We start from the raw sequence: 25,377 nt of genomic DNA, 5'->3' as shown, positions 1-25,377 counted from the left end.
TGTAAAACATGCACTTGTTCTTCCTGGAGATATTGATGTCTGAGTACCTGGAGTATCTCACGATGATGGGTGGTTAAAGTGGCTAACAGAACACTTCAGTGCTGGTCACAGTAGGACAGGTTGTATACAGTGATGGTGGGAAGATGAGATAGGAGCAAAGGAAATTGTAAATTGGGAGTAAAGGAAGGTAGTAGAGGAGTAAGTTTTAACATTAGACAACTTTACCAGCCTTTTCAACATCATGCTGTTGGTAACACTTAAGTTCTGGAAGCAGCAACAAGCTACACACTGCCACCAGAGACCAAAGAAAGGTCAAAAAGCAACACGATGCCGTGGGAGCACCATTCAGCTGTAGGTGTCCAAAAGCTGGCAGCCACAGAAGGCATTGTCTCAGAGGGATTCCATTTAACCTGGTGTGCAAACAACACCATCTCATCATCGTCCTAGAAAAATCTCTACACTCTCCTGCACATATTCCCAGACCAGCACCCATGAACAAATGCCTGCTGTTACCACTTAAAGAGCAGAAAAGTAGATTCTCTGTAATGTCAGAGGACCTCTTGCCAAACTTACCCTCCCAGAGTACCAAGGTGTGCTGGGAGAACTGTGCACAGTACACAGCTGTTTGATACTGCACACACATACCTGGTAGAGGGGGAGGTCACATTCAGTCTCACCTTTTGCCCATTCCACTTTAATTTGCAACACAGTTGAATTTCATACTGATGACAGTAGAGCAGACTAATTTAAACAAAATTGTTTAGCTTTCATGTATTAAAGAGTGCTGCAAAATAAAACATTCTATTTCAGTGATGGTATGAGAAACAGTACTGATGTTCCTGCTGCCTGCAATCACCTCCCTTCCCCCAGACATGTTCGAATGTAGCAGCATAGAGTGCCTGTTGGGAGCCAGTGTGGTCACGCCTGGGTATCAGAGATCATTATTTCCCAAGTTCAGAAAACATTCACCTGACATCTAGAAGAAAACCTTATGCAACTGCTCAACATGGAGGGAGATGTTTCATAATTTCAGTCTTGGAAAAAGTACACGCTGACAACATTTACTCCTCAGACACAAGATAGGGAACAGTGGCACAAGGGAAACAAGCAGAACTCCAATTGCAGTCCCTTTCCCTAAGGTGAAGCTTTACCTTTTTTAAAGAATGGCAGAATGAATAATTTCCCTACAATCTTCTCACCACCAAAAATAGCCATCCTCAAATGGATTTCTTAAGGTATCTCACCAGTGAAAAGCGTTGGATACAGTTTTGAAAATTCAGTTGTTGGAAGCTCAAACAATACAACACACTAAATGGATACAGGGCAATCAGTGTCTTCAGTTTTCCAATGCTATGCTCAGGAACACGGTAAACAATTTTTTAAATGAATCATCATATGCAACTCATTAAGTTACTGGTTAATCAAATGGCAGCTGCCTCCTACGATATACTCCATCTGTGCTTTTTTGCTCTCTACGTATGGCTTTCCCCAGATCCTCTTTTTTATTCAGGATAAAAAAAATGAATCCAGCTCATTTTAAGCACATTAGATAATCTGTTGTTACACCGGAAGGCACTAAGGATAATGTGGAAAAGTTGCAACGGGTGCTTCTTCTGACAAGGCAGACTTGTGAAAACTCAGTTCTGAAGCTGGTAGGTGAGTTGTACACAACTGTTTTCTCCTGCCACTCCCTCTCATCCCCAAGATGAGCAGATTTATTGCTCTGTTTTGAAGCTGTCTTCCCCCAGCATGCATGAAAGTATAAAGCCTTGCATACTCAAACAGGAGACAGCTGTCTGCCTATAGCTACATGTTAGCAGACAAGGTCTAATATCAATTTAAAAAAAATTATGAACAACAAGCAGCTGCTTGAACAAACAAAAATGTTATTATAGCTATTGCTTCTAATGAAATCTGAAATACCAAAGCCTACTAATGAAAGGTGTGAGAGGGGACAGCCTAACCAGATGAATATTAACAAAATTCAAATATATAGGTAGGGATGTATCGATGCATCTCAGCCCCTGAGTTAGAACAGGTTGGCCTAATGCTCATAACACTTACCTTCTGTAGGATATTTACTTACCCGAAGCTCAACGCTTCCTATTGCTGACCATTCACTGGATAAACTGATCAGAAACCAAAGTTACAATGAAGCCCACCACAAGTACCACTGCAAAGATCACAGGCAAACCCTACAGTATGCTGCTGCCAGGTCTTAAGGAACATAAAAACCTCAGAGACTTAGTGAAAAATGCACATTTTAAGATGGGGCATATTGATTTCTTGGGAGGGGTTTCCTGTTTTTCAGAAGCATTTTCAGATCAAGGACAGAGTGAAAGCTGAAGAGCCTCACTGGGGTGAGAAGTATCAGTGAAAACTTACAAGAGGAAGGCTTTGGGAAGGCCATTTTTGCATGTGTTCCAGGTTAGCATAAGAGACAGATACAGAGGGAACCAAAGAACTTTCTTAAGCCTTACGTATTTCTTTTGCTATTGCAAAGAAAAGCAAAGACTGGGTAAGAGTAACTTGGCACTAGTTCGGGAAACAGGAAGGAAGATGTCATGGATGAGCAATAGCTACAAGATCTGCAGTGCTGAAGGGATGATTTTAGAGGTCTTGACCCAGCCTGCTGCCTAGACACTACAAGCCAAAACACACACCTCACACTTCAGGGTTAGGAGCAGGAGTGTGCTAACCTAGTCCCTTAAAAATTACAAAAGGTTAAAACAATACATTAAGGCCTACTTAAGTAGATCTGATAGAGGAAGAGAATGTTTCCTTTGTGAGCAGAACTCACCAGGAGCTGCAGAGCTGACAAGCTCACCCAAGAACAGCAGAACACAGCTCAGTCTGAGAGCAGCAGCAAGGAGTGGATCTCACGTTGGACATGGGAGAGACCAGAGCAGAGACAAAGGGTCCCATTCTTCCTGCTGCAACAGACAACAGGCAAACTAGAAACTTTCTCTCCTACCCAAACCCAATGGCACCAGAGGTCACTGCAGTTGGCTGAGCTTCATGACTAGGCCCCGCTAAGAGTATCAGCACTTTTACCACTACAACCTACCTGGTTAGTCAAGTTCAGTCTTTAGCCTCTAATTACAAATAAGCACATCCTCCTGAAGAGTTACTGATGTCTTGTGCCATATAATAACAGGATTTTGGTCCTCAAGTGATTTTACACAAAACATTGCTTTACCCTTTGTTTTGGTATCCAGTTGCCTGGGACAGTTTCATACAGATTTGGCAATGCCCAAGTGCCTCAGACACAGGAAAACAAACCAGCTTGAAAGCAAGCCACCAAACAAGCCAGGTCACGTTAGAGTGTCTCTGACAGCAATACCAGAAAGATGTCTTCCAGTTAGTGTATTTCACAGGACTGAGGTTTTGTTTCAGACTGGCACTCCACAGTTTGCATTCTGCTTAGGCTTCCCAAAGCCAGGCTTGCAGCCACAAATGGTAGTGGTGTTAAGCAAAGATATTTTCTCAGAAGCCTCCATCAAGGGTTTTACATAATACCCAGCAGCTGGGCCCCCAAAATGGCTTCAAGTGCTTTATAACCTGATGTATGCAACATTTCTACCAACCAGTTGAGAAGATATAAGAACAATGACTAGTACCTTTTCCTCTTACCAAGCACTAGGAGTATGGACTATTAGTTGAGAAGATCTACACCACACCCTTCCTCCCAGTAAGGAAAGCCACTGGCATAGGATACGTAACTGCAGAGATGACAAAGGAATATTTATTTTGTGGGCCTCTTCTATATTTTCCTATAACTTGCTCCCAAATCAAAATGCAAAGCTTAAGAGAGGGGAGTTGCTCTTCCTCTCCTCCAAAGTACACCTATGGAAAGCATGATTTATTTCTATTTTCAGTCATGCTTTCTGAACATTTGGGGAAGCAGAAAGGCAAGCTGCCTTACACATGCAGCACTCCATGAAGCAGTAGTCAAGCTGGGTTTGTGCTTTTAAAGTGAGGAAGGAGACACAAGAACAAAGGAAGATCCATTTCTCTGAAAAAAAAAAAAACCCACACAGGATCAGTGTCCTTGAGTCCACTTGTGCCACACCTTGTTTAACTGCTAAGAAAAATTAGTATGGGTGTGAGAGTGAGGGGAGGAGGAAGTTTCTCCTGTGGATTTGAGGCAGGACTGGAACACATGCAGACCTAGGAAAGCTCTAGAAGCAGTTAAGACAAATATCACGATGTGATCATTGCAACATTACTACAGTGCAGCAAAGACTGTAGAAAACTCAGTGAAAGAGGTGTACTGGAGCCGTCATGGCAGAATTCTCTACAGCAGGAGGAAGCAGATGATCATCATAGTCCAGAAAGCTTCAGCTTACCTGAAGCTTCAAAACACCTGATTTTACAGGGGAATCACTACCTAGAAGAAGTAGTTTAGATTTCGATTCCCCAGGAATGTCAGCTAGCATTATTTTAAGCTAGCAAGGTAGTGCAGCTAACATAGCAAGGCAGTAAATGCTTCCAATGAGATTCTGCAGTCAGAACAGAAGCATGGCAGGGTAGGATCCAGTTTTCCTTTTCCTTTCTCAGAGGGTACATAAAAAAAGCCTTGAAAATTACCCCTTCAACACCCCTGTGGATCAATTAGTGTATTCTGATTATTATCACTGTTACTCACTATGGCTTACAGAATATGGAAGAAAATTCCCATACCATCTTTTAGCAGTAATAAAAAAGAAAATCTCGAAGTCAGTATCTCAGAAAAAGACTTCAAAGACCAGTTCTGCCATAGACTTCCTATATGATCTTGCAGCCTAGTTTCCAGTCAAAGAGTGGATGACAACCATTCCTTTGTTCTCTAGAACCTTGTCTGACAAAGCTATACAAAAAAGCCTCTTTGGATCATGCACTTCCCCACTAGCTTCACACAAAACATAACCACACTCAGCCCCTGGGTGTCACTGCAGCTACAGTAAGTACTTGCAACAGGTCAGCTAAGCTCCCCGCCTCATCCTCATCCCTTGAGGGACTAAATTTTTTCAAAACAAACTTATCCCTACAACACCAAAGGCAGAAACTAAGTTGTAAAAGCATCACTGAATTCAAAGAGACCCCTTTAGTTCCAACATTCTTTCAAAAGACATCTTTATTATAAAAGATACAGAAAATTAGAGTTAAACTTGTTTCTTCCACAATGTTAATCACAGCAGTTATAAAAACCCCAAAGTAAACATGTTTAAGAACATTTGTGTACCAAATAAGTGTTTGCTACTTGCCATTAAATACGGCAAAGACATGCTCAGTATCAGTGCGGTAAAGGGCTGTTGGCAAGCATCAGCCTGCCAGAGGTCAGGGACAGAGCTCCTCCTTTACCCCCATGTGCCATGAAACAGCACTGTGAAGCAAGACTCAAATTGCAGGATTTCAGTCTTGCTCTGCTGTTTGAGGCAGACATTCCAGCTCCAAGCAATCATGGGATTTGTCTCTCTAAACATCAGATGAGCTCAGTCATCTCAGATACTATGTCGTTAAGCTTTCACTCCTTGAAGAAAAATGGCTGGTAATGGAGTATTTTGAAGTCATTGATTCTTTTCTATTGCCAGGGTGTTTTAAGTTTCAACTAAGTTTCCATATAAAGTTCTTTTGCCAGTTTCCTTATGAAGAGTTCTTTCTTACGTACTTACTGTCAAGAATTTAAAGTGGGGCCCAAGAACTTAAGTTTCCACCACTAGGGTGTTCCCTCATGGTAGTTCCATTCCAGTACTAGAACCAGCCACTCCCCTTCAGACAGGACTACACACTTCACTGCCCACACTGAAGGTACAAAGATAATGAGAAGAAGCAGCAGGAAGAGCCACCACAACCTGTAGCGAGATACAGGATGCAAGACTTCAATCATCATCTAATGCATGACAGATCACCATGTAAACACTGAGCATGAAGACCAAGACTGGGTATGGGGTGCCCCCCAGGGCAGGTAAAACCAAGGATTGCCTCAGGACTGCTTGTGCATTTCTGTGAGTCAAAACCACAGCACTCCAGTTTCCATTCTGAAAATGGATGTGTCGTTTTTAAGGAAGCAAAGCCATCACACAAGATCACAATCTTCCACTGAACGCAGGAGTGGTCCCTTATCTGTTTTTATACTGCATTCTGCTTTGGGCAGATGCAATCCAAATTGGTAAGGAACACATTTGGTCAGCAAGGATCCCAGCCAGTATTTTGCTAGCTGGATGCCATTTTCACCCCTTAAAGCCAAAATTAAAAGATACATTGATTAAAAGTAAAAATAGTGTTTTAACCAATTCCAGGAAAAAAAAACTGCAGTTGGCTACAAAGAGCTTATTTAGTTTTTCTTTTATGACAGCACCATCAAAAAAAAGATTATACCAGAGCAGAAACAAGACACAGGCTGTTCAGAAAGCAAGCAAGGAGGCAAACCTCTTGTGTTCTCTTCACAGTCATCTCTGCACAGAGACCAGATGACCAGCTTGCTACAGAACCATCCAAAAGCAAGGGAGAAAGTCTTCTTGTCTCAGATCAAGTCCATTTCCTGAGCCACAGTGCGCATGCTTACAACAGTTAATTCAGTGCAGTTTAAATTCAAGCCACTCAGTTTAGCTTGCAAAGTTCAGTAATACTTCCTGGAAACAATTGTGTCTGCAGCCACACATTTTGTACCTATATTAGAAGGTGATACTTCAGTTCCTGCTAGAAGAATTCTTTGTGTATGGTCCCCATCTCTCATCTCTTGCAATCCAACAGACTGATCACCTTCAGCAGCAAGTCAGGCAGGATTCCAGCAGTGATTTCTGCACTGCGAGGGAAGTGCCAGCATTGTACAGGTTGCTTTCTAAGGGCTGTTTTATACTTCACATACCTACACATCAAACCACATCATCACAAGATAAATACCTGTACTTGACCATTAGTACAAGATTCTGCAGCTAGACATAGACATTACAGCAAGCTGAGTGGGCCATTGAGGAGTCAGTCAGTCACAAAAAAAAATACCAGACAGGTAACGTTTCTTCCAGGTTGGGCAAATATGATCCTCTTATTAAGCATGACAAACTGGCAGTGGTAAATCCTGCACCACTGGCTGGTTTGCTGGTGATCATTCATCTCACCATTCCTAGATTCTTCCTCTCTGTTCCCACCAGTTATTTGGCAGGTTACAGAAGCAACGGAGTTCTCTCACCAGCTGGCTGCTCTTTCTGAAAACACTCTTTGATATGCAGTAGCTTGTTATGGATTCTCTCTCTTAGGGGAGGGATATGATGGCTAGGATCTAAGACATTGGTGCTTCTGCGCTCCCTTTCCCGCTTCCAGGTGAGATAGGGGTGTGGTGGGAAGGGCACTTCACTTCTCTCTCGGCGAAGCTGCACAGTCACTCCGCTAAGGGCCAGCATTGTCCACACTGACAGGATAATGAAGTCTGAAAAAGAGAAAACAGACTCCTCTATCAAAGCAGAACATTCCTTCCTTTCCCAAGCACAAACACTGAACAAGTTTAGTGACAGAAAGGAAGGATCGTCTCTGCATCCTCACATGACTAGAGTAATTCCATGCAAAGGCAAGAATACCCATTGAGTCAGAGATGAGTCTGCTCAGTCACCATATTAGGCGTTTTGACTGCCCACTCTGCAGACCCATCAGCAAGGTGGCAGTCCAAGCCTGAGAAGCACCTTTCACAAGGGTCTTTGTTTGTTATATAACACCTGCTGGAAGGTTGCCACCTTTGACTCTACTCAGCTTTTCTTTTAGAGGACTAGAATTTATAATCTGGTTTATCATCTGGGTGTTAAATCTCACACTGTATTTACTGTGTTCTCCTTTCATCCCTTCCTACCCTCACTCACTGTTCACAGTGGAACCAAAGAGGCAGTGTTTTCTTAAAAAAAAAAAAAGTCTTAAGAGCAGTACTCACCATTTGTTTGAAAAGGCACATTGGTATAAGCTTTGCTGAAGTAATCATTGAGGACCCTTCTGAGTAGGTCTAAGGTGATGTAAGCAAGACTTGTGTAGACATAACAAGCAATAGCTAGGATAACTGCATAAGAGCCTACTATTCCAGAGGCCAGTATGTTCAGCTAGAGGGGTAGAAAACACACAGCTTTAGGAGACTGATAAACACTCTCTTCCTCAGCTCCTTAAGGCAGTATTTTGTACCAGTTCCTCTACAAGAAACTGGCTGCACATACTTGTTATCCAGACATCCTGTTAAAGACAGCAGAAGTGGACTAATTGCAAGTGTTAGTGGATGCTATGTGCAACACTGCAAAAAGTCATTCGTTTGCTTATAGACCATTTAGCACAAGTAGGGCTGAACAGGAACTCCCTAGAGCTGGTCCTGTGCTGAGCTTCATGAAGCTGTGTTAAGTTTCCTAAGCATATCCCACAGGACTACATTTTGCATTAAGAAGTCTGACACCCCTTCCTCCCTCCTTCTGAGGTGATGGTGCAGATTACTTACAATTCTCGGACAGCCAACAAAAAGCACTGGAATCATCAAGGCTACAGAAGAAAAGGTCACCCAGAACACCACATCGTCACGGAAGACCCTGTAGTCTCCTGCAAAGACGTCATATTCCACATGTAATTTACTAGTTAGTAAAACATTTCCTTTTCTGCAAGTGGTTGGGGATTAGCTTTTTCCCCCAAAGGTTCTGTACATTCAGAAATATCTGGAGTATTGTTGAAAAGCTTAGCTTTTGAGCTCAAATGCTGATTGTTTAAGATGCATTGTAACAGTTACTCAAAACAAGAACAGAAAAAGGCTGTCCCAGTTGAGTATAGGTCCTGTACTCAAAGTTAGGACAGCAGATCTTGTCCATGAAAAAGATTTTTGATGAGGTATACATTACTGATCTGCTAAGAATGAAAAGTACCAGAGTACTTCTGCCCAGTAAGAAGCCATTTTGTTGCCTATATAGGTTTATTATCTATACACCCACATTATGCAAGTTTAACTCCAGAGTATGGTGCAAATGCAGTCATCACAACAACACAAGGCACCAAATTCTTCTGGCTTTAGGAGGAGTAATTAAGTCATTCAAATACTACTTGCTCCCCCTGCTTTCTAAGGCCTGTCAACCAAACAGAGGGGACAAGCTGACCCCCAGCTGAGTTCCTGTTTTAATTTAATGAAGAGCAACCAGGGACTGCATGGATTATCACAGAACTGTGGCTTGAGTCAAACAGATGACCAGAGAATAAAAAAAACTCTCCCACCAAGGGATCTTAAGTAGAAGAGTTTTGAGATTTAAAATTACAATAGAGAAAGCAGTGTGGCTGATGCTCTGATGTCCCAGAGGGATTCCAGCTCAGCAGCCTTGCTTGCTTTTAAGTGATTTGTCTATTGTTTCTCTCAAAGTCATTCTAAAGACTCTGATGATGTCAATCCAGCTGCAAATCCAAGTTTGACTTACAGTGCAGTGCTCCCAGAGCCTTGCACTGTAGTATGGTGAAAAGCAACAGCAAGAACTCCTCTTAATCAATGACCCCTTTATGCCTGAAGCCTTCAAGTTAGACTACAGATTTTCTACTGTGACTTGTTCTGGATAGAGGACAAGACAGACAGTGAGTGCATGCCTGGAGCAGAGCTGGTGTCACAGACTGCTGAGATGACACACAGCTTAGGTAGGAAGAGCCTCAGCAAGTTCTCTGCAGAGAAAGCAGTTTCCTTTTCCCACCAGTCCAGATCCCCTAAGTAGTTTTAATTACAGCACACCTGAAAGGCAGCTTCAGGTACATCTCTGTTCCTCCCAACACTGGAAAGGGGAAGTTAAACATCATACTAAGATAAAGCAGATAGTGGCATTCATCTTAGAGCCTTGCAGTGTCCCTGTACAGGAACACATAACTCACTAGCCAGCACTTTGCAGCAGAGTATTTCAGTGCATACCCAGTGGAGTAAAGAAGACCGTCGATGAAAACAGAAATCCCAGCACAAGTCCAATAACAAACATACAGAGTAGGACAGAGCCAAATCTCCACCAGCTTGCAACCAGGAAAAGCCCTCCAATAATTCCAGCTACTGCTGTTAAAGTAAGACGCACTGAAAAAGAAAAGGGGAAATTCCAACACTCTGAAAACTTCAGTTACAGCAACAATGTGTTCAGCAGCTTTACTTGACTTGTTACCTAACAAAAACTTTCTGGAAAAAGCCAAACAAGAGTATCAGTATTTGCTTCAAGCATTTCACTAAAGACTCCAGTCTGCAACTCCAGAGGTGTTACTGAAAGAACAGCACAGGGCTGGAATGAAAGTCTTGCTACTATATACATTAGTACCTTGAGTTCCCAGGGCACTTATGGTTGTGACAGATAACGCACACGTACCAAAAATGTTAGCTATATGTGGTTACACAAAGACAAAAGGAACTAATTTTAGCTAGTCTAACAAGCAGGGTGCAGACATTCCACTTCCACTTTACAGATGAAATCTGCATTTGATCTGAAACCAAGTTTCACCCATTATGAAAGACGTATGAAGGAAGTATCCTGCAAGTTTCCGGATTTTCTAAAAACTTGTTATCTCCCTTGGACAGATATTCAAATTTGTCTTTTATAGTTGTAGCTATTAATTCTGCATCACTATTTGATGTTGGAAGCAACAGTTACTCTGTTACTATGGTAATCAGAGCTCAGTTCAAGTACCTAGATATTATCCTCCTATCCTTCCTGAGGGTGGTCAGCAACAAGCACTACTAAGGTTTCACTTAAAGGATTCATAACAACAATCCTTTGGGAAGAGGATTGGGTGTCCTGACACATCTACTCACAGTCATAACCAAGGCCAGTTACCCTCGTAATGAATACGAAGAAGAAGAATGCTGTGAATATGAAGCCCATGAAGACTAAGTCTACAAACAAAGGAAAAAAGATTTAGTATGCTGTCATATCACTTCATACCAAACCCACTTGAATACAAATTCAGACATTTTCATGTTACAACAGGGAAGGAACATATCAGCTCACTGGCTGAGAAGCATAAAAGGAAAGTCAGACAACACTTTGGTCTGCAAAGGGGTGTCCTCAAGCACTTCAAGTGGTCAAAAAATTACATATTTATATCTACATTGCCCAGCATGCACCCTAGTTTTATGTTTCTATTCTTTGCATACCAGAAACTTCTTGCTCTGTGCTTAAAAGCTCGGGTCCTGTACAAGCAAAGCAGTGGACCTAACTGGCCATAATCACTATGAAGTGAATCTTAGTAGTAACACCACCATCCTAAGTTACAGTTATGAAATGCCAACCAGGTTTATGAGGAGAAAAAAAAAAAAAAAACACACAGAGAAAACATTCAGTACCTGTTTTCCAGAATCTGTGTCCAAAAAAGCAAGTAAAAAGGCCAAGAACAGCAAGAGCAGTGAAGAATACTTTGGTAGAAAGTTTACCTACAAGGAGAAAGAAAGGGTTACTAGAACATTCCACCTAGTAGTCCCAACAATGAGATTAGGTGAGGTCAGGTTGCTGTCACTGATTCTACTGATAACTTAATAGCTGCCACTCTTTCAGACACACCATGTGAGCAGATCTACAATGCCTGAACTAACAGTTATCCTGATAGGATCTCCAACTGAATATTGAAGTAGTTCCAGACTCATTAAGAAATCAAGAGCTTCCTCCTTATTCAAAAGACTGAAGTTTCTGTAACAATTAGTTAAGTATCCGTAATTTGTTTATAACAGCTTTACCTGAAAATTCTCTGCTCAACTTCAAAAAAAGGGCATCCAATCATCTATAAAAGCCAGTGCTAGAGGATTAGTGACCCAGGCAGCAGCTACCGTCTTTATCACTGCAGCCTTCACCATAATCTCCCTTTTATATTTTCCATGCAACAGAAAGGACCATCAGCATTCCAGTATGGCTCACCTCTGTCTCCTAGGCAAAATTCTTGCTGGTATTTAAGCTATTTGAAAAAGTAAGCCATGTTTTCCTAGTTCTCTGAATTAGATAAGAGAGGTTTAGCCTAGATAATTTGTCTCATGCTGTCATAAGACAACCCCTGAGTTTCACCAGAGTTACTTATGTTGCAGTATATGATAAGAAAATAATCATGACAACAAATCTTACTTTATAAGCCATATTCTACCCGTTATTCTTGTCCCTTCCGCAGTCATAATGGGAGTGGCAGCTTTGCTCTTTTTCTACTCAAATTCTATGACTATATAACTTTGTACAAAGTAACACGACTTTGTAGTCGGTTCCACTATTGCTGACATTCACTTTATGCTTATTTTATGTGACTATCTCCTTTCAAAATATTTGTAGGTTACCAATTCCTGTTAGCACCAGCATAGTTAGAAAAATCAGGCTGGAACCTAATCTAGTTAGTTTTATTAGTTTAGTTTCACATGCACCATCTATAGTCCTACAAGTGATTTAAGATTATGTACCAGTTGAAATGAAAAAAGCTAGAGTAGCACTACAGAACTGAAAGATATATTTGCAAGCCACAAATTAAGCCTCCATTAAGTTAAACCTTCAGTTGTTAATAGTTCTCCTTAGTCTTAGTTCATCATTCTAGAATTTCTCCTCAATCAAGAAGCAGACTCCATCAAGTAACAAAATATATCCAGTGTAAAACAAAGAGCCCCTAAATCTCAAAAGCACCATTCAGCATGTTGGAGCACAAGAAGATTAAGATGAGTTGGCAAGGATGTACAAGTCCCAACTTACTGAGAGAAGAGCAGTTATCCACTAGGTCAGCAAAGCTGCAGGCATATGTATGCACAGGTATGTATGCAGCAGAAGTATTCCAAAGAGGATCCCATACTATGATGTTGTAGATTACACCTTGTCCAGGAAGTGAGGAAAAGTAGACATTGGTCTTGTCATCAGTTGTCAATGTAAGCATCTGGAACAGTAAAGAATATTTTTAATTGCAAGGAACTGCTTGTCACTGCTATTGATGGCATACTGATGTGTCCATACAGCTCAGGCAATACTCAGCAGCTCAAGGAACATGATCAGCAAGAACTCCAGGTAAGAGTTCTCCTATTCTGAACCCTCTCAGTATCACCAATTGAAGCATTAACAGCTCACAGGACAAACTCTACTTCCTTCAGCATCTGTATATTTTTTGACAGGGGAGAAGATTCTCCCACTCGAGTTTTCCTCCTCCCCATTTGAGGGGACAGTTCAGGTTTCCTACCCCAGGTCTGGCCTCTGGAGCAGGCAAGGCTGTCACTCCACTCGCTAGCAAGGCCAGACAGGTCATGGCCACTGAGATTCTCTCCGCTCCATCCCTTCCAATCTCTCTGCTGTGGGGTAGGTAAGCATGCAGCTAGTGTTTGCTCTCACATATCGGATCTCTTTATGCCACTCCAAATGGTGCACATTTCTAGTCCAGTTCCACTATATTCTCTCCCCTCCTCTCTTCCTTGCATTCCCTACTCAATCCTCAGCATCTGAGGATGCTAGACCCCAGCATTTATCAGGCATCATAGGAAACTATCCATCTTTGTCAGAAGTGGCTCTACTTCTGGATTTACACGCACTCAGTGGTGGTATAGCTGCAGGCAAGCTGGCTTCAACATCACTGAAGGAGCACTGGGGCTAAAGCAAGCAAAAGACACTGCAGTAAGAGCTCATGGCATTGAGAAAAGGGTGCAAGACATAGCAAAAACCTCACAGACCAGTCACTAATATCTACCTAATATCAGAATTCATTACAAGAAGACTCAATTCTGCCACATTTCAGGCTGTGCTAACTAGCCACCTCTATCCCAAGAGAGAATGGTTGCCATTTTCTACACGTCACTCACTATACTTCGAGTCAGAAATCCCAGACAGACACAAGAAGCCTGAAGCATCAGCAGCTTGCTTATGTCACCACTCAAGGAAGATAAGCACAGGGGAGGAGAAAACATAAGATAGTGCCACTGCCACATGCCTGGTACACACCAGTGCTTTAGACTTACTTTAATGCCATTGGCTTTGATACTTTGCACCTCAGACATCTTCTGTATGTGGCTCATGAGTACCATTTCAGAAAGATCATTCTCTGGTAAGAAGTACCGGTAGACATCATAGCGCAGTCGCCATCTGGAGTTCTGACCAGTCCCTGAATCACAGGATGGTGGGTTTGCTCCTCTACAATTAAAAAGAGATCAGCTATGTGCCCAGCACAAGCCCCCAGATCTTAACATTAGTTTTCAGAAGTTACCCATCTCAGCTGGCAGTGCTTCGTTTCTACTCTTTAGCAGTTAACACCAGCAACTAATTCAAAACTAGACTAAATGTTTGTGAGACTACAGCAGTACCATGCAGAATCACCCTGACGCAGGTAGTGTCTATGCTGGTACCTGCCTTTACAGTGGCTTCCTATGACTTGTCATAAGGAACCAGCCCAAGAATTCCAGGAGGTCACAACACCCAAAGACCACAACATCACTTTGTTTTCCCATGCATGCTGTATATACACAGCTCTGAACATAGTCCTCCCCATTTCCTGCTTATCACCTGTGACACCAAGCACCATTTGGGGAATAATGCCTTAACCTGAAATCTCAATGTTAAACAAAACTTTAGGTCATTATTACGCTTCAGTACTCACAAAGGGATTAAACTGGCCATAATACACAATTGCTCCTCAAACAGATTAAGTCATTATTAAGAATGGGAAGATCCAGTATTTGCTGACTGCTTGCACATCTGAAGTTGCATAACCTCTCCCACAAGATGCAACTCTAAACTTTTGTCTCTCTCACATATTACCTCTCCCCCTTTTCTTTTCCTTATTTACTTCAGTTTGTTGCAGCAAGCAAGATTTCTGCCAGCAGCTGGATGGTCAGCTTTTTCAGCAGAATCTTGTTCTATGATCTTGGCCAAATATAGGACAAAGAAGGTCTTGCTCAGTGCACTGAAGTTTTTCCACACACCTGGTATATCCCAAGTTTGCAGGGGCAAACTTGATGTGTATGTCAACCAATGTATAGTCTAGGTAAATATTTGGATCCACTTCCAAGTCAAATTCTAGATTGCAGCCTCCAGGAATAGGATCTAGAACACAGAAAACTGTAGCAGTTTTTACTTTCCCCTTACACATGAAAAAAGTTCTAAGACCTCAGCAATGCATGTAGTTGCAGGTATTGTCTGCTTGCTGACCACATAAAATTGTCAGGTTCTAGTCCTGCAGGCAACACAAGTGGTTCCACTGCAGTCTAAGATAGGTCCTGATACATATACACAGCAGTTTACTACTCTAAAGCTGAAGTAGTGACAAGACCATACAGCACATCCTATACACAACTTGCAATTCAGCAGTGATACAAAACTTTTTCAGCCCATTTCAAAAGAGTTTCTGGCATCTCCGTAATATGTTTGCACCATGTAAGGATATCACCTCTGAGAGGTCAACACTTCATCTCATCATTAATTTGTAATAAGCAGAGCTGGTATCCCTTAACAAGTAATAAGAACATACCTTTCTCCATATAGGGAATAGAGATAGCTGTGCTGAGCACCTGGCTAGCAACCAGTGACCGAAGGTACCATGTACATACGCTCTGTTGGGGCCGAAGGATGGAAACCAGTCCTTTGTCTACTCCAGTTCCTGAGCTGTTCACAGATGGATTCTGGACAGAAACAAATTATATAAACCAGCAGTTCTTCTTGAGAAGATTTCTACCACAGCTTGATGTATTGCACAGGAGTCATATTCCTGCCACAAACCTGTAGGGCACAGGTTTTGGTGCCAGTTGACACAGATGAGGCATTGAGTCATTAGCTAGCTGGTAAGAAAAGGAAGATGGAATAAAGGAGCTGGAAAAAAGGGAGTGGTCTCTGACACCACACACTGCCTTGCTCAGGCTCAAAAACCCAAGTGATAAGTTTGAGACTACTAAAGAGTTAATAACCACAAGCTAGTTGCAGAGAAATCTAGCTAGTTGAAGTCTACTGCTGCACAGCAATGGATTGACTAATAAAGGTGTAAAAGGATTGGAATATCCCTCCCAAAGTTGTGAGGCAGCACTAAAGAGCATTCTGGGAACTAAAGCGCAGAAGCACCTCACTATCTCCACCAGAATGGAGATGACTGTATGACAGCTGGCTTAACATTAGCCATGCCAGACAAGTGCTTGGGGCCAGGTCAGCTGCTGACCCAATCCCCACCACCACCATCCCTTTCAGAACCAGGGGTCTTGAGGAAACATCAGGCAGCAACGGCAGCATCACACTCACACGGCTGGAACAACTAATTCACCTGCAGTCAAATCTATTTTTCAGCATGGCAAATGTGCTTTTGTCCAAGAAGGCCACAGTTACCTGAGGCAACACTGTGAGGAAGCACTTTGGACCTGGCAGACTTTAAGGTCTAGCTCAGCTTCATATTTCTAGAGGCAGGCCAGCCCTAGAAGCAGTACAGCCATATTTATGCATCGCTGTCCTTGGCCTGGTAAGGCCCGTGAATGCAAAGAGAGTCTGAACTGACAGCAGAAGATTCTACCAGTGGTAATCAAAGACTGAATAGGTGTAACAGCAACGCCTTAGCCCTGTAATCCTGGCTATTTCACCAGTACAAAGACGACTGAGCTGGGTGACTTGTGTTACAGGTTATTCATCTCCTAAACTTCCCAGGATACTTCTTGGCACTCAGTATATTCTCATTTGGAAAACACTGATGGGGAGAGAGAAACTGGATGGCAGCTGTCAGATCTCAATCTTCTACCTTCAGCTTAGTCTACGTTTTTGCTCAAATACCACTTAGAGCCTCACAGCACCATAAAAAAAATAAAATCAGTATTTTAGATTGCATCCCAGTAATGACAGGACAAACTAAGGCTAGTGTATAGAATACGAATGCTTATATTGTTGGCTAGAATTAGCAGCCTTCACTGGAGTACAATGAAGGAATTTCTCCATACGCCAAAGGAGAATTAAGATTCAGGACAAGGAGCTGGAGTAACAAGACACCATCAAGGCCAGGGTGGACGAGGCTTTGAGCAACCTGGTCCCTGCCCACAGCTGGCGGGTTGGAACTAGATGATCTTTAAGGTCCCTTCCAACTCAAACCATTCTGTGATTCTATATCTGTAGTGGCTAGATCCCAGCCACATAAACAGCAGGCAACTAAACATCGCAAAGTGATCACGTTTAGTGTATAAGGTGCCCAGCAAATATTTATGAATCTGTTTTTAATTTGACAAGCTGGTGGATAGTAGTCAGCAGTCTGACTACTGAGTCAAAAGCATCCCTTCCACCAAGAACAAAGAGCCTTGCAATGTTTTCAAGCCAGCTCTGAATTCCTTTGGCATTCAGTCCTCCAAAACAGCAACTATGACAAGAAAGGATTTCTGAAGCTAAAATAACCTGCGTGGCTCTTGGACAGTATAAGATACTCAGATTATTTATATAACTACAGTTCTATATTCCTACATGTACCAGAGCCAACTCATTTCTGAAGGAAAAGTAGCACTTAAGGACAGAAGTAACACTCTTACCATACCTTATCAAAGGATATCACCACATCACTTTGCTGAGCATGTACTTGAAAAATAACGACAGTCACATTGCTTGCAATGTTCCTGATTACAGCTTCCTCTGGATTGGTCTGGTTAAGTAGCACATTTCTGAATTTTCCCAAGGAGAGCTCAAGAAGACCTGCATTACAAAAAAAGGAAGACACTTTTTTTTTTTTCTAGAGGGAAGCAATTACCAAGAGGAGCCTGGAAGCTTCTAGTAGCCCAATATTAGTCAGCTGGGAACACAGCAAGATGCTGTTTTATGCTACTCATCCTGTAAGTTGTATTAAGGTTTCAGAGATGACTATACAGAGCTATACCTCCAAGAACAGATACAGCTAGAGAACCTGCCATGCGGCCTGGCACTCACCTAAGCACTTGGGGCAGATTTCCTGCCAGGAGCTCAGTATCTAATACAGCTGAGCTCCTCAGCAATAGACACCAGCAGCAGCTGACCAGCTAGTGCAATCAACAGCAAGTAACATTCAGTAGAGTAAATAAGAGAGGATACTGCAGACTACTTGCTCTTTGGCAAATACAGGCAGGTATGCTTGTATTTGCCAACCAACTTGCACAATACCTGTTAGACTTCCTGGGTGAATTCCCATAGACCATGGGAGTCAGAGTCAACTTCTATAATGCAGTCAATCTGTAGTTTACATATGTATACTTACCCACTTGCAGTTATTTCACACACATCTTTTGCTCCCACACTATTCTTAATTATTATGACTGCTGGACCCCAATTTCTCTCTTTAAAAATTTGACTAATTTTTCCAAGACAGAACCAAGACCATTTCTTCCTATGATGAGCATAATCCCATGATCCACTGTCATTTAAATATAAAGAGAACCACATGACCTAGGATATAATATTCTTTGAGAATCAGCTTTGGCTTGTCATTCAAGTCCTGCAAGAAAGCTTGATTTCTCCCTGTGCTGGGCTCTTGAGAGACAAGGAGGAGAGAGAAACAGCTGCACAGAAGCCACAAGATTCTCTTTTGTTAGTGGTTAGTGGGCAGACTAGATGCTTGCAGAGCATGTACAATGCCTTCCAGGTTTTTCCCTGAATTTCCCTGCACGCACACACAGTAGCCCAGTGGACCTAAAACTTACTGAGCCTGGACACACACACAGTACTTCCTCAATAAAGTTGCCTCTTCTAGTGTAAAGGGTTGATACTATCCAGTACTCCAACAAGAGCACAGAGTAATCAACAGCACCATCCCATATACACTGTTGCTGGTGTCTCAGGTGGTCTCCCACCCAAAAAAGGGATATACAGTCTTCTCATCCGAAACTGTACCCAGTACTCTAACTCCTCTCATGTTATTTTTCACTCTTCCCTGCCAAGAATTTTCATCTTTGGCCAGCTTCTTTACCTCTTGATGATATACAGAGGTGAGCTCCTACCCTCATGCTCCCTCCACTCACCTCACAGCAGAAGTAGAAAGCGGAGGAAAAGTTCAACTCATCTCATCTTGCTAACTTCGACCCTTACATGCTCACCCCCAAAATTCAGTTGTTATCAGTACTGCATCACCAATAAACCACAGCCGAAATATGGGGATCATAAACCATCTCTGAGGAAAAAAGGGTTCTCCATTTTACTGTCCCATCATCCGCATGTTAAGGTAGACAAAGTTTACTTCATGTTTTCAAACAGTAATGAATGCAAAATTAGAGCTACAAAAAAGCTTTGTGTATTCTTCAGTTTCTTAACTGAAGTCCCTTGAGCAGCATTCAGGTATCTTCCCCTTCACAAGACCTCTTCAGTCTTAGCGCTTAAGCTCCACCAGAAATGCAACTAGCAGTATGCATGCTAAAGAAAAGCATTCAAAAGGCACAGACTATACATCTATGCACTCAGAAATTTGGAGTGAAAGCTTAGATGCAGGAAAATTATTTTTCTTTGATCTTCAAGAACTTCAGCAGTTTCCTGAATTGCAAGATGTTCACACTTAGATGTTCTTTTAAAGAAAAAGCTGAAACCATATACATCCTCTCTATGCTCTACATCAAGGGGGGGAAAAAACCTGCATTGCTCTGCCTTGTTTCTCACCTCCGCTCTGCATAAATCAGAGGACTCTGCATAAATAAGAACAGATTCATCAGCAAGACATGCAGCCAATACTTCAACACGATCATGAGACTCTAAATGTCAAGTTTAATTAGTATGGTAAATTAAGGCATGGTGTTCTACATTGCTTTGCCGTTTGCATAATTGCTCCTAAAACAGTGCATCTGACATATTTTAAACCAAAGTCTGGACAGAAGAGCATAGATTCAGGGTGAAGAACAAGAATGGCTACATCTATCAGACAAAAATTTTTCAGCTTGTTGTTCACAGGCTCCTCAAATCTCACTTCTAGCCAGGCTTGAAAGATGATTAAAAGGAGAGTTCACAAGCACTGCAGAGCAGCAGAACCTTCTAGGAAGTCTGCTGGGAAAGTAACTGCTACATGGCCACAGGCTACAGCACCTTCCCAGCCTTCCCTTTTTCCATCATTTGAACAAGTCCACTGGTGGTCTGAGGCAGAAAGGGAGCATGGAAAGCCAGACAAATTAACCAGCTCACAATTCATCAGGCCTATTGCTATCACAAGTTCTCAGACAGGTATTAGACCAAGCCATCCAGAATTCAGTGTTGTCAAAGATGCTCTGAATGACAGAGACCTCCATGAACACATCGTATTGGCCACAGCATGCAAGCTTGATCTCACTGAAGGTAGGACACCAAACAGGGCTGCAGGTTCAGCAACACATGCAACAAAGATAACACCACCACAGAAATGAGGTAGTCGACCCAGCAAGTCAGCAACAGATCCAGGAACAAAATCCAGGCATCCCAGCTTTTTTTATTGCTTCACTTGCTTCAAACAGTGAAGGTCTGGAAACACCCTGTAAGATGCCAGGCTAGCCCCTCTTCTTCGCCTTGTAGGGACAAGTAAGATGGTCACTGCATGTCGGTAGTTTTGGGTTAGATACAAGAGAGGGAACCCTCACTATTACAGAGATTATCAACTGAAAACATACTTTAAGTCAGTGTTGCTGAAACGGAGCAAGAGCAGAGCAAAGCTGGAGTATTGAGCATGTATTACTCAGTATACTACTACCAATACTAAACCAGGAGCACAGACAGTCCAGCATATAAAATAACTGATGAACAGAGATGGAGAACAGTCTACTCTGTCACTCCACATTATACCTTTTCTCCCACATGAAAGGCAAAACCAATAAAGACAGCAAAGGAATCGAACCTCTCAGAGCTCTTCCAAGATCAAAAGTCCTTATTCCTAACTCTAAGCAACAAAGTAATCAACCCTACAGAAGGCCAATATTTATTATCCCTTCCCTGTGACAGCAGTTTCCCCAACCAGCAACACCCAGCGTGAACCATTTCCACTCTGCTGATTCAGGGCCAAGCTCTCAGTTCATTTGATGTTTTAAGTAAAACACATTTCCTGCTCCAATAGTCAAGTGTCAGTCCCCATCACCAAGAAACAGTTAACAAGGTTCTTGATTACACCTATCAGTCCAATTTCCATTAAGAAACATGGCTGAAGAAATACCATTGCTGCATATACAGGAATAGTCTTTACCTACAGAGCCATGCTCAAACATTATGCTTACCTCAAAGACGTTCCCTACAGTCAAAGAAAATGCATTTATACTCTGTGCCAACCAACTTACAGTGGATCTGCAGAATAACCTTACATAAGCATTAAGTAGAAGAAGCTTCCAGTGTAGGGAACGTGTCAACAAGTAGTCACATGAAGACATTTAATGGAGATGAAATGCAAGCTCAGACTGAAAACTAGTTTGAGTAGGGAAACCATGAGTATACAGTTAAGAAAGTAAAGCCAGCAGCCATATTGTATGCATGTATGCATAGCAGAGTCCTGCTACAAGGTCTCTTCCTTCCCACACTAGTAAAACCCCAAATAAAGACATCACCCACCCCACCCCCAAAAGCAAGACTTACAAAAGCTTCTCAACTTTAGTTGTGTGCATACTGAGACTCATGCTTAGAGCACAGTTTGATGTTTAAAGCAGACAGTGCCACAGAATGTGGCTTGTCACCAACCACACCACTCCCATCCCAAAAAAACTAGTCTGTTCACCACGTTAGAGGTCAGGAGGTCTTCTACAGTCTGAAAAGTGAGGAAAGTACCACTCACCTCACCTGCTTACAGTTTTACTAATCCACTTTCATTATCAGCCAGAACATGCAAGACCTGGCCTCAGTCACATTGCTGGCACTATTAAGATGTCACTTGTGCATCTGGGCAATAATGCTTCAAGATGCAAATGTCCAATGCATTCAGACAGCTGAAGAGCTTCACGAGAACCTTATTTTCAAATGTTGTCTCTGCATAGACTAAACAGCCAGCACAAACTAAATTCATCCAGATAAGCTCCCTTTATGAAAAGGGCACTGCTCAACTCTGATTACACTATAAATTTGCTGTACTTTTTTCCACACTCAGCAACCTGGTTTGGATGTAGCCAGATGCACTCCTGCTTCACGAAGGTGGAGCTCCCTGGAAAGTAACAAACATGATATGTAAAACACTTCTGCACAAATAGTAAGAGCTGCAGTCCATCAGAACCCCAGAGAGGTAATACAGGCCACCATGCACAGATTTTACTTATCAGCACGTTTAAAACCAAGCAGGATCTTCTAGTATTAGGAGATAGCAGAGCCCACCCCTGCAAACCTGGGTGTCCAAGACTGAATAACCACAACACAATTTCAAATAAGTGAACCACTAGCAAGTGTCCTTGTATAAAGGGCCTAATGATCAGCTAGACATTGGTACACAAATTACACAGCTTATTAGCTTTTCATGAGGAAAATACTTTCCCCCCTCCATCCTTAATTCTGCAAGGAAATAGAGTAACAGGCTCCTTCAAGGCAAAGCAATTAGTTTAGTCCCATATTCATTCCACTTTTTTTACATACTATAAAAAAATGACTCAACACATGACTTATTTTCAATAAAATCTGGGAGCAAACTGCTTGTCACCATCAGGTGCCAAGCATCTTTTAATATAAACATTAAGATCCAAGAACACTGAGACTTCATTCTCAGACCTGCTTGCCACCATCAGGTGCCAAACATAAGCTTCTAGGGCCTGCAAGAAGCAGGGAACTCAGCTCTCCACTAAGATTTTGGGCATGAGACTCCAGGGCAGGGGTGCCCATGACATGAGAAATCTTCCACACCTGAGACTGATTCCTGCAGCCTTGAAAAGTATCCCAAGAGTAGATTTCTCCTTTTGGACAATTAAGCTTCGTTATAAGCAAGTTTAAAAATAAAGAAAAACTAAGAGAAGGCTTACATCAGCCCCAACATAAGGGACTACTGGCTTATCTCTGAATTACCCCTGAAACTGACTAATTTTTCCTTTATTTGAACAGGTAAGAATTTAGAGTTTAACCAAAAAAAAGTAATCAACTGTTAAATCTTTACAGGCCATACTCATTATAGTACATTTACCTCTGGATGCCTATTTTAGTCACATGCAGGAACACAGGGGAATTAAAAAAAAAAACAAACCCACACCAAATAAAGGCAGATTACATCAGCATGGCCAGCAAGTAATTTTAGCAACCAAGCTCCAAATTCTAGGGGTATTTCCTTAATCATTTCCTTAATTTTATAGTGACAGTGGTTTTCAACACATAATTCGCCCAGTGCTGTGAACCCACAACCAGCTAGCTGTACATGGTAAAAAAAAAAAAAAAACCAAAACAAAAATTCCCTCTATTAACCCTGTTCCCTTTCTCATATAAACTCCTAGGTAGTGAATGTCACCTTGTCTCCTCAGAAGAAATATGACTCTACACCAGACCCTGTATCCCTGCAACGGCACAGTTAAAATTAGTCCAGCATATCCATAGAAGAGTTAAAATGATGGTGTTCTGAGCAATTAAGCTGTGAAAAACAAAAAAAAAAAAAAAAAAGGAAAAAAAGGGGGGGGTAATGGGTTCTCCCTACCCACATCAAAAGCCACGAATATATAAAACTCTTCTCCAGCTCCGCAGACAGCTGCATTCTTCACTTTGATCTTCACTCTTGCTCAACCCTCCAAGACGGTCGCCCCGCCGCCACCTGGGACATCCCCCACCAAAAAGCTCTGCAGGCCCCTCCTAACAACAAGCCCCTTTCCTTCCGTCCTGCTGGATGTGTCAACTCGGCCAAAAACCAGCCCCTCGCCGATACAAGCCGAGCTCCACCGGCCCTCCGCCCGCTTAATAGCGGCCACGGCCCACAGTCCCTCCCTCACCCCGCGCCGCACTCACCTGAAGCACCGCCATAACGCAGGACCCCCAGGAGCCCCAAGAGCACCAGGAAGAAAGGAGAGAGCGGCATGGCGCTGGGTAGGGAAGAGGAGATGAGGCTAAGAGCGGGCTAGGGCTGTGAGGAGGAGCTTGGGCCGGGCGGGTCCTATGAGGCGGCGCAGCGCCCCCGAAGGCGTCTCGTCGCGCCGCCTCACAGGCTTAGGCTGGAGACCGTTCCCGCCAGCCCCTCACCCACCTGCGCAATAAAACTGAGGTGACAGCCCCAACCGCCCCCCCCAACCGCCTTTATCTTCCCAAGCCGCGTCCGCCGGCCGTGCGAGGCTTGGGAAGGTCTCCCAGATCGAAATGGGGAGGGTTCAATTTTTATTTTTTAAAATTTTTTAAGCTTTTTTCTTTTTAAGCTATTAATGCAGCTGCCATTTGTTTTCACCTTACAAACAGCGGTAAGAAATGCAGCTAGGCCCCAGAGACCCGTGGGTGCATGTTTGAGGTGCCTCTGGCTGCAAAGGTGATTCATGGGTGTGTGACAGGAGAAAACAGAAGGCAAATTAAAAGTCTCTCTTTTTGGGGGGACTGTGTTTTCACTTTGTTATTTGGGCCTTGTTTATGAATTTGCATTGTAACCTAGACTCTAAAAGGCTTTATACAATCACCCCTATTGTGTTTATTTTTAGCCCAGCTTGCTTCAATACAGTTTCTGGTTAAAATGCGAAAGGAAGCTGTCAGTCTAGCATAAGAACACAGAGATGAGTGCTGGTCCACATTTATAGCTATTTCACATAAATGGGTGTAATTTCTTTTCCCTGCATTTGCCTGCTATGCTTAGGAAGGCAGCCTTTCTCCATCAGGTTATCCAGTTTGCTGAGGTTATTTTTGTCCTGCTTAATGAGGTTGCTGTAAGTCAAAATCTGAGATATTAAAAAGTCTGTTAAGTTTAATGTTTGCCACTATCATAGTTAGTCTCTGAGTGAGACCTCAGTCACTCTTTATTCACAGCTCAGCATTCAAACTTCTCACCCATGGCTTTCAGTCATAAACAATTCCTGTGAGAGGCTTGTCTCATGCCATGAGCCTCACTTATTCCAGGCTCATCCCACACATGGAAATGCAAGAAGGAACCTGTTGACTTCAATAATAAACTCCTTAGAGATGCATGGTAGGTTTTGGTCTGCAGCACAGTAGTTTGTGACTTGGCTTTTTAACAGAGGAGCACGAAGAAACCCCACAGCCCAGTTTACATTCGCAGGCCCACAAAACCCTAACCCCAGCCATGCCATCAGAAAAACACTTTTGTTGGATTAGTTTGTATCATGGTAAAGAGCATAGCTGTGAGCGGCAGAAGAGTCTCATGGCATACATGTTGCTGCTGGGTGGATGCACCCACAGCATCACTGACAAGTTGGCCAAAAGAAACTCCTGGAGGTCTCCAGCCCAGCTGCCCCCTCAAAGCGGGCTATGGCCACCACAAGAGCAGGCTAGCCATGGTTTCACCTCCCCAAGCCTGAAGGAGCCCTGAGGGCAGCAAGTGTGCATCCTCCCTGGGTGTCCTGTCCCACCCACCTGGTGCTGCTGGCATTTCCTCATGTTCAGCCTGGCCCAACCAAGGCTGGCTGCGAAACCC

The 25,377-nt window shown here is 42.7% G+C and overlaps 1 protein-coding gene across 6 annotated transcripts; it reads right to left on the bottom strand.

The window, feature by feature from the left end:
• Positions 1–5,098: 5,098 nt before the first annotated feature.
• Positions 5,099–23,885, bottom strand: TM7SF3 (transmembrane 7 superfamily member 3). 6 transcript variants are annotated; one of them, XM_074871341.1, is made up of 12 exons: positions 23,757–23,885; positions 17,431–17,609; positions 15,409–15,559; positions 14,864–14,999; positions 13,904–14,075; positions 12,660–12,837; positions 11,288–11,374; positions 10,757–10,837; positions 9,878–10,030; positions 8,447–8,544; positions 7,901–8,063; positions 5,099–7,408 (listed from the first exon to the last, which is right to left on the bottom strand). In XM_074871341.1, the coding sequence occupies exons 1-12, from the start codon at positions 23,824–23,826 to the stop codon at positions 7,146–7,148; spliced, it is 1,731 nt and encodes a 576-aa protein (XP_074727442.1). In that variant the 5' UTR covers positions 23,827–23,885; the 3' UTR covers positions 5,099–7,145. The 6 variants fall into 6 exon arrangements, with proteins under 6 accessions (XP_074727442.1, XP_074727443.1, XP_074727444.1 ...); XM_074871342.1 differs by having other exon boundaries at positions 14,864–14,984; XM_074871343.1 differs by having other exon boundaries at positions 17,431–17,585.
• Between the last annotated feature and the right edge of the window lie 1,492 nt (positions 23,886–25,377).

Source organism: Strix uralensis, chromosome 5, assembly GCF_047716275.1.
Source record: "Strix uralensis isolate ZFMK-TIS-50842 chromosome 5, bStrUra1, whole genome shotgun sequence".
NCBI lineage: Eukaryota > Metazoa > Chordata > Aves > Strigiformes > Strigidae > Strix > Strix uralensis.
Note: the sequence above shows the minus strand (reverse complement) of the source record. Positions and strands in the feature narration are given on the sequence as shown.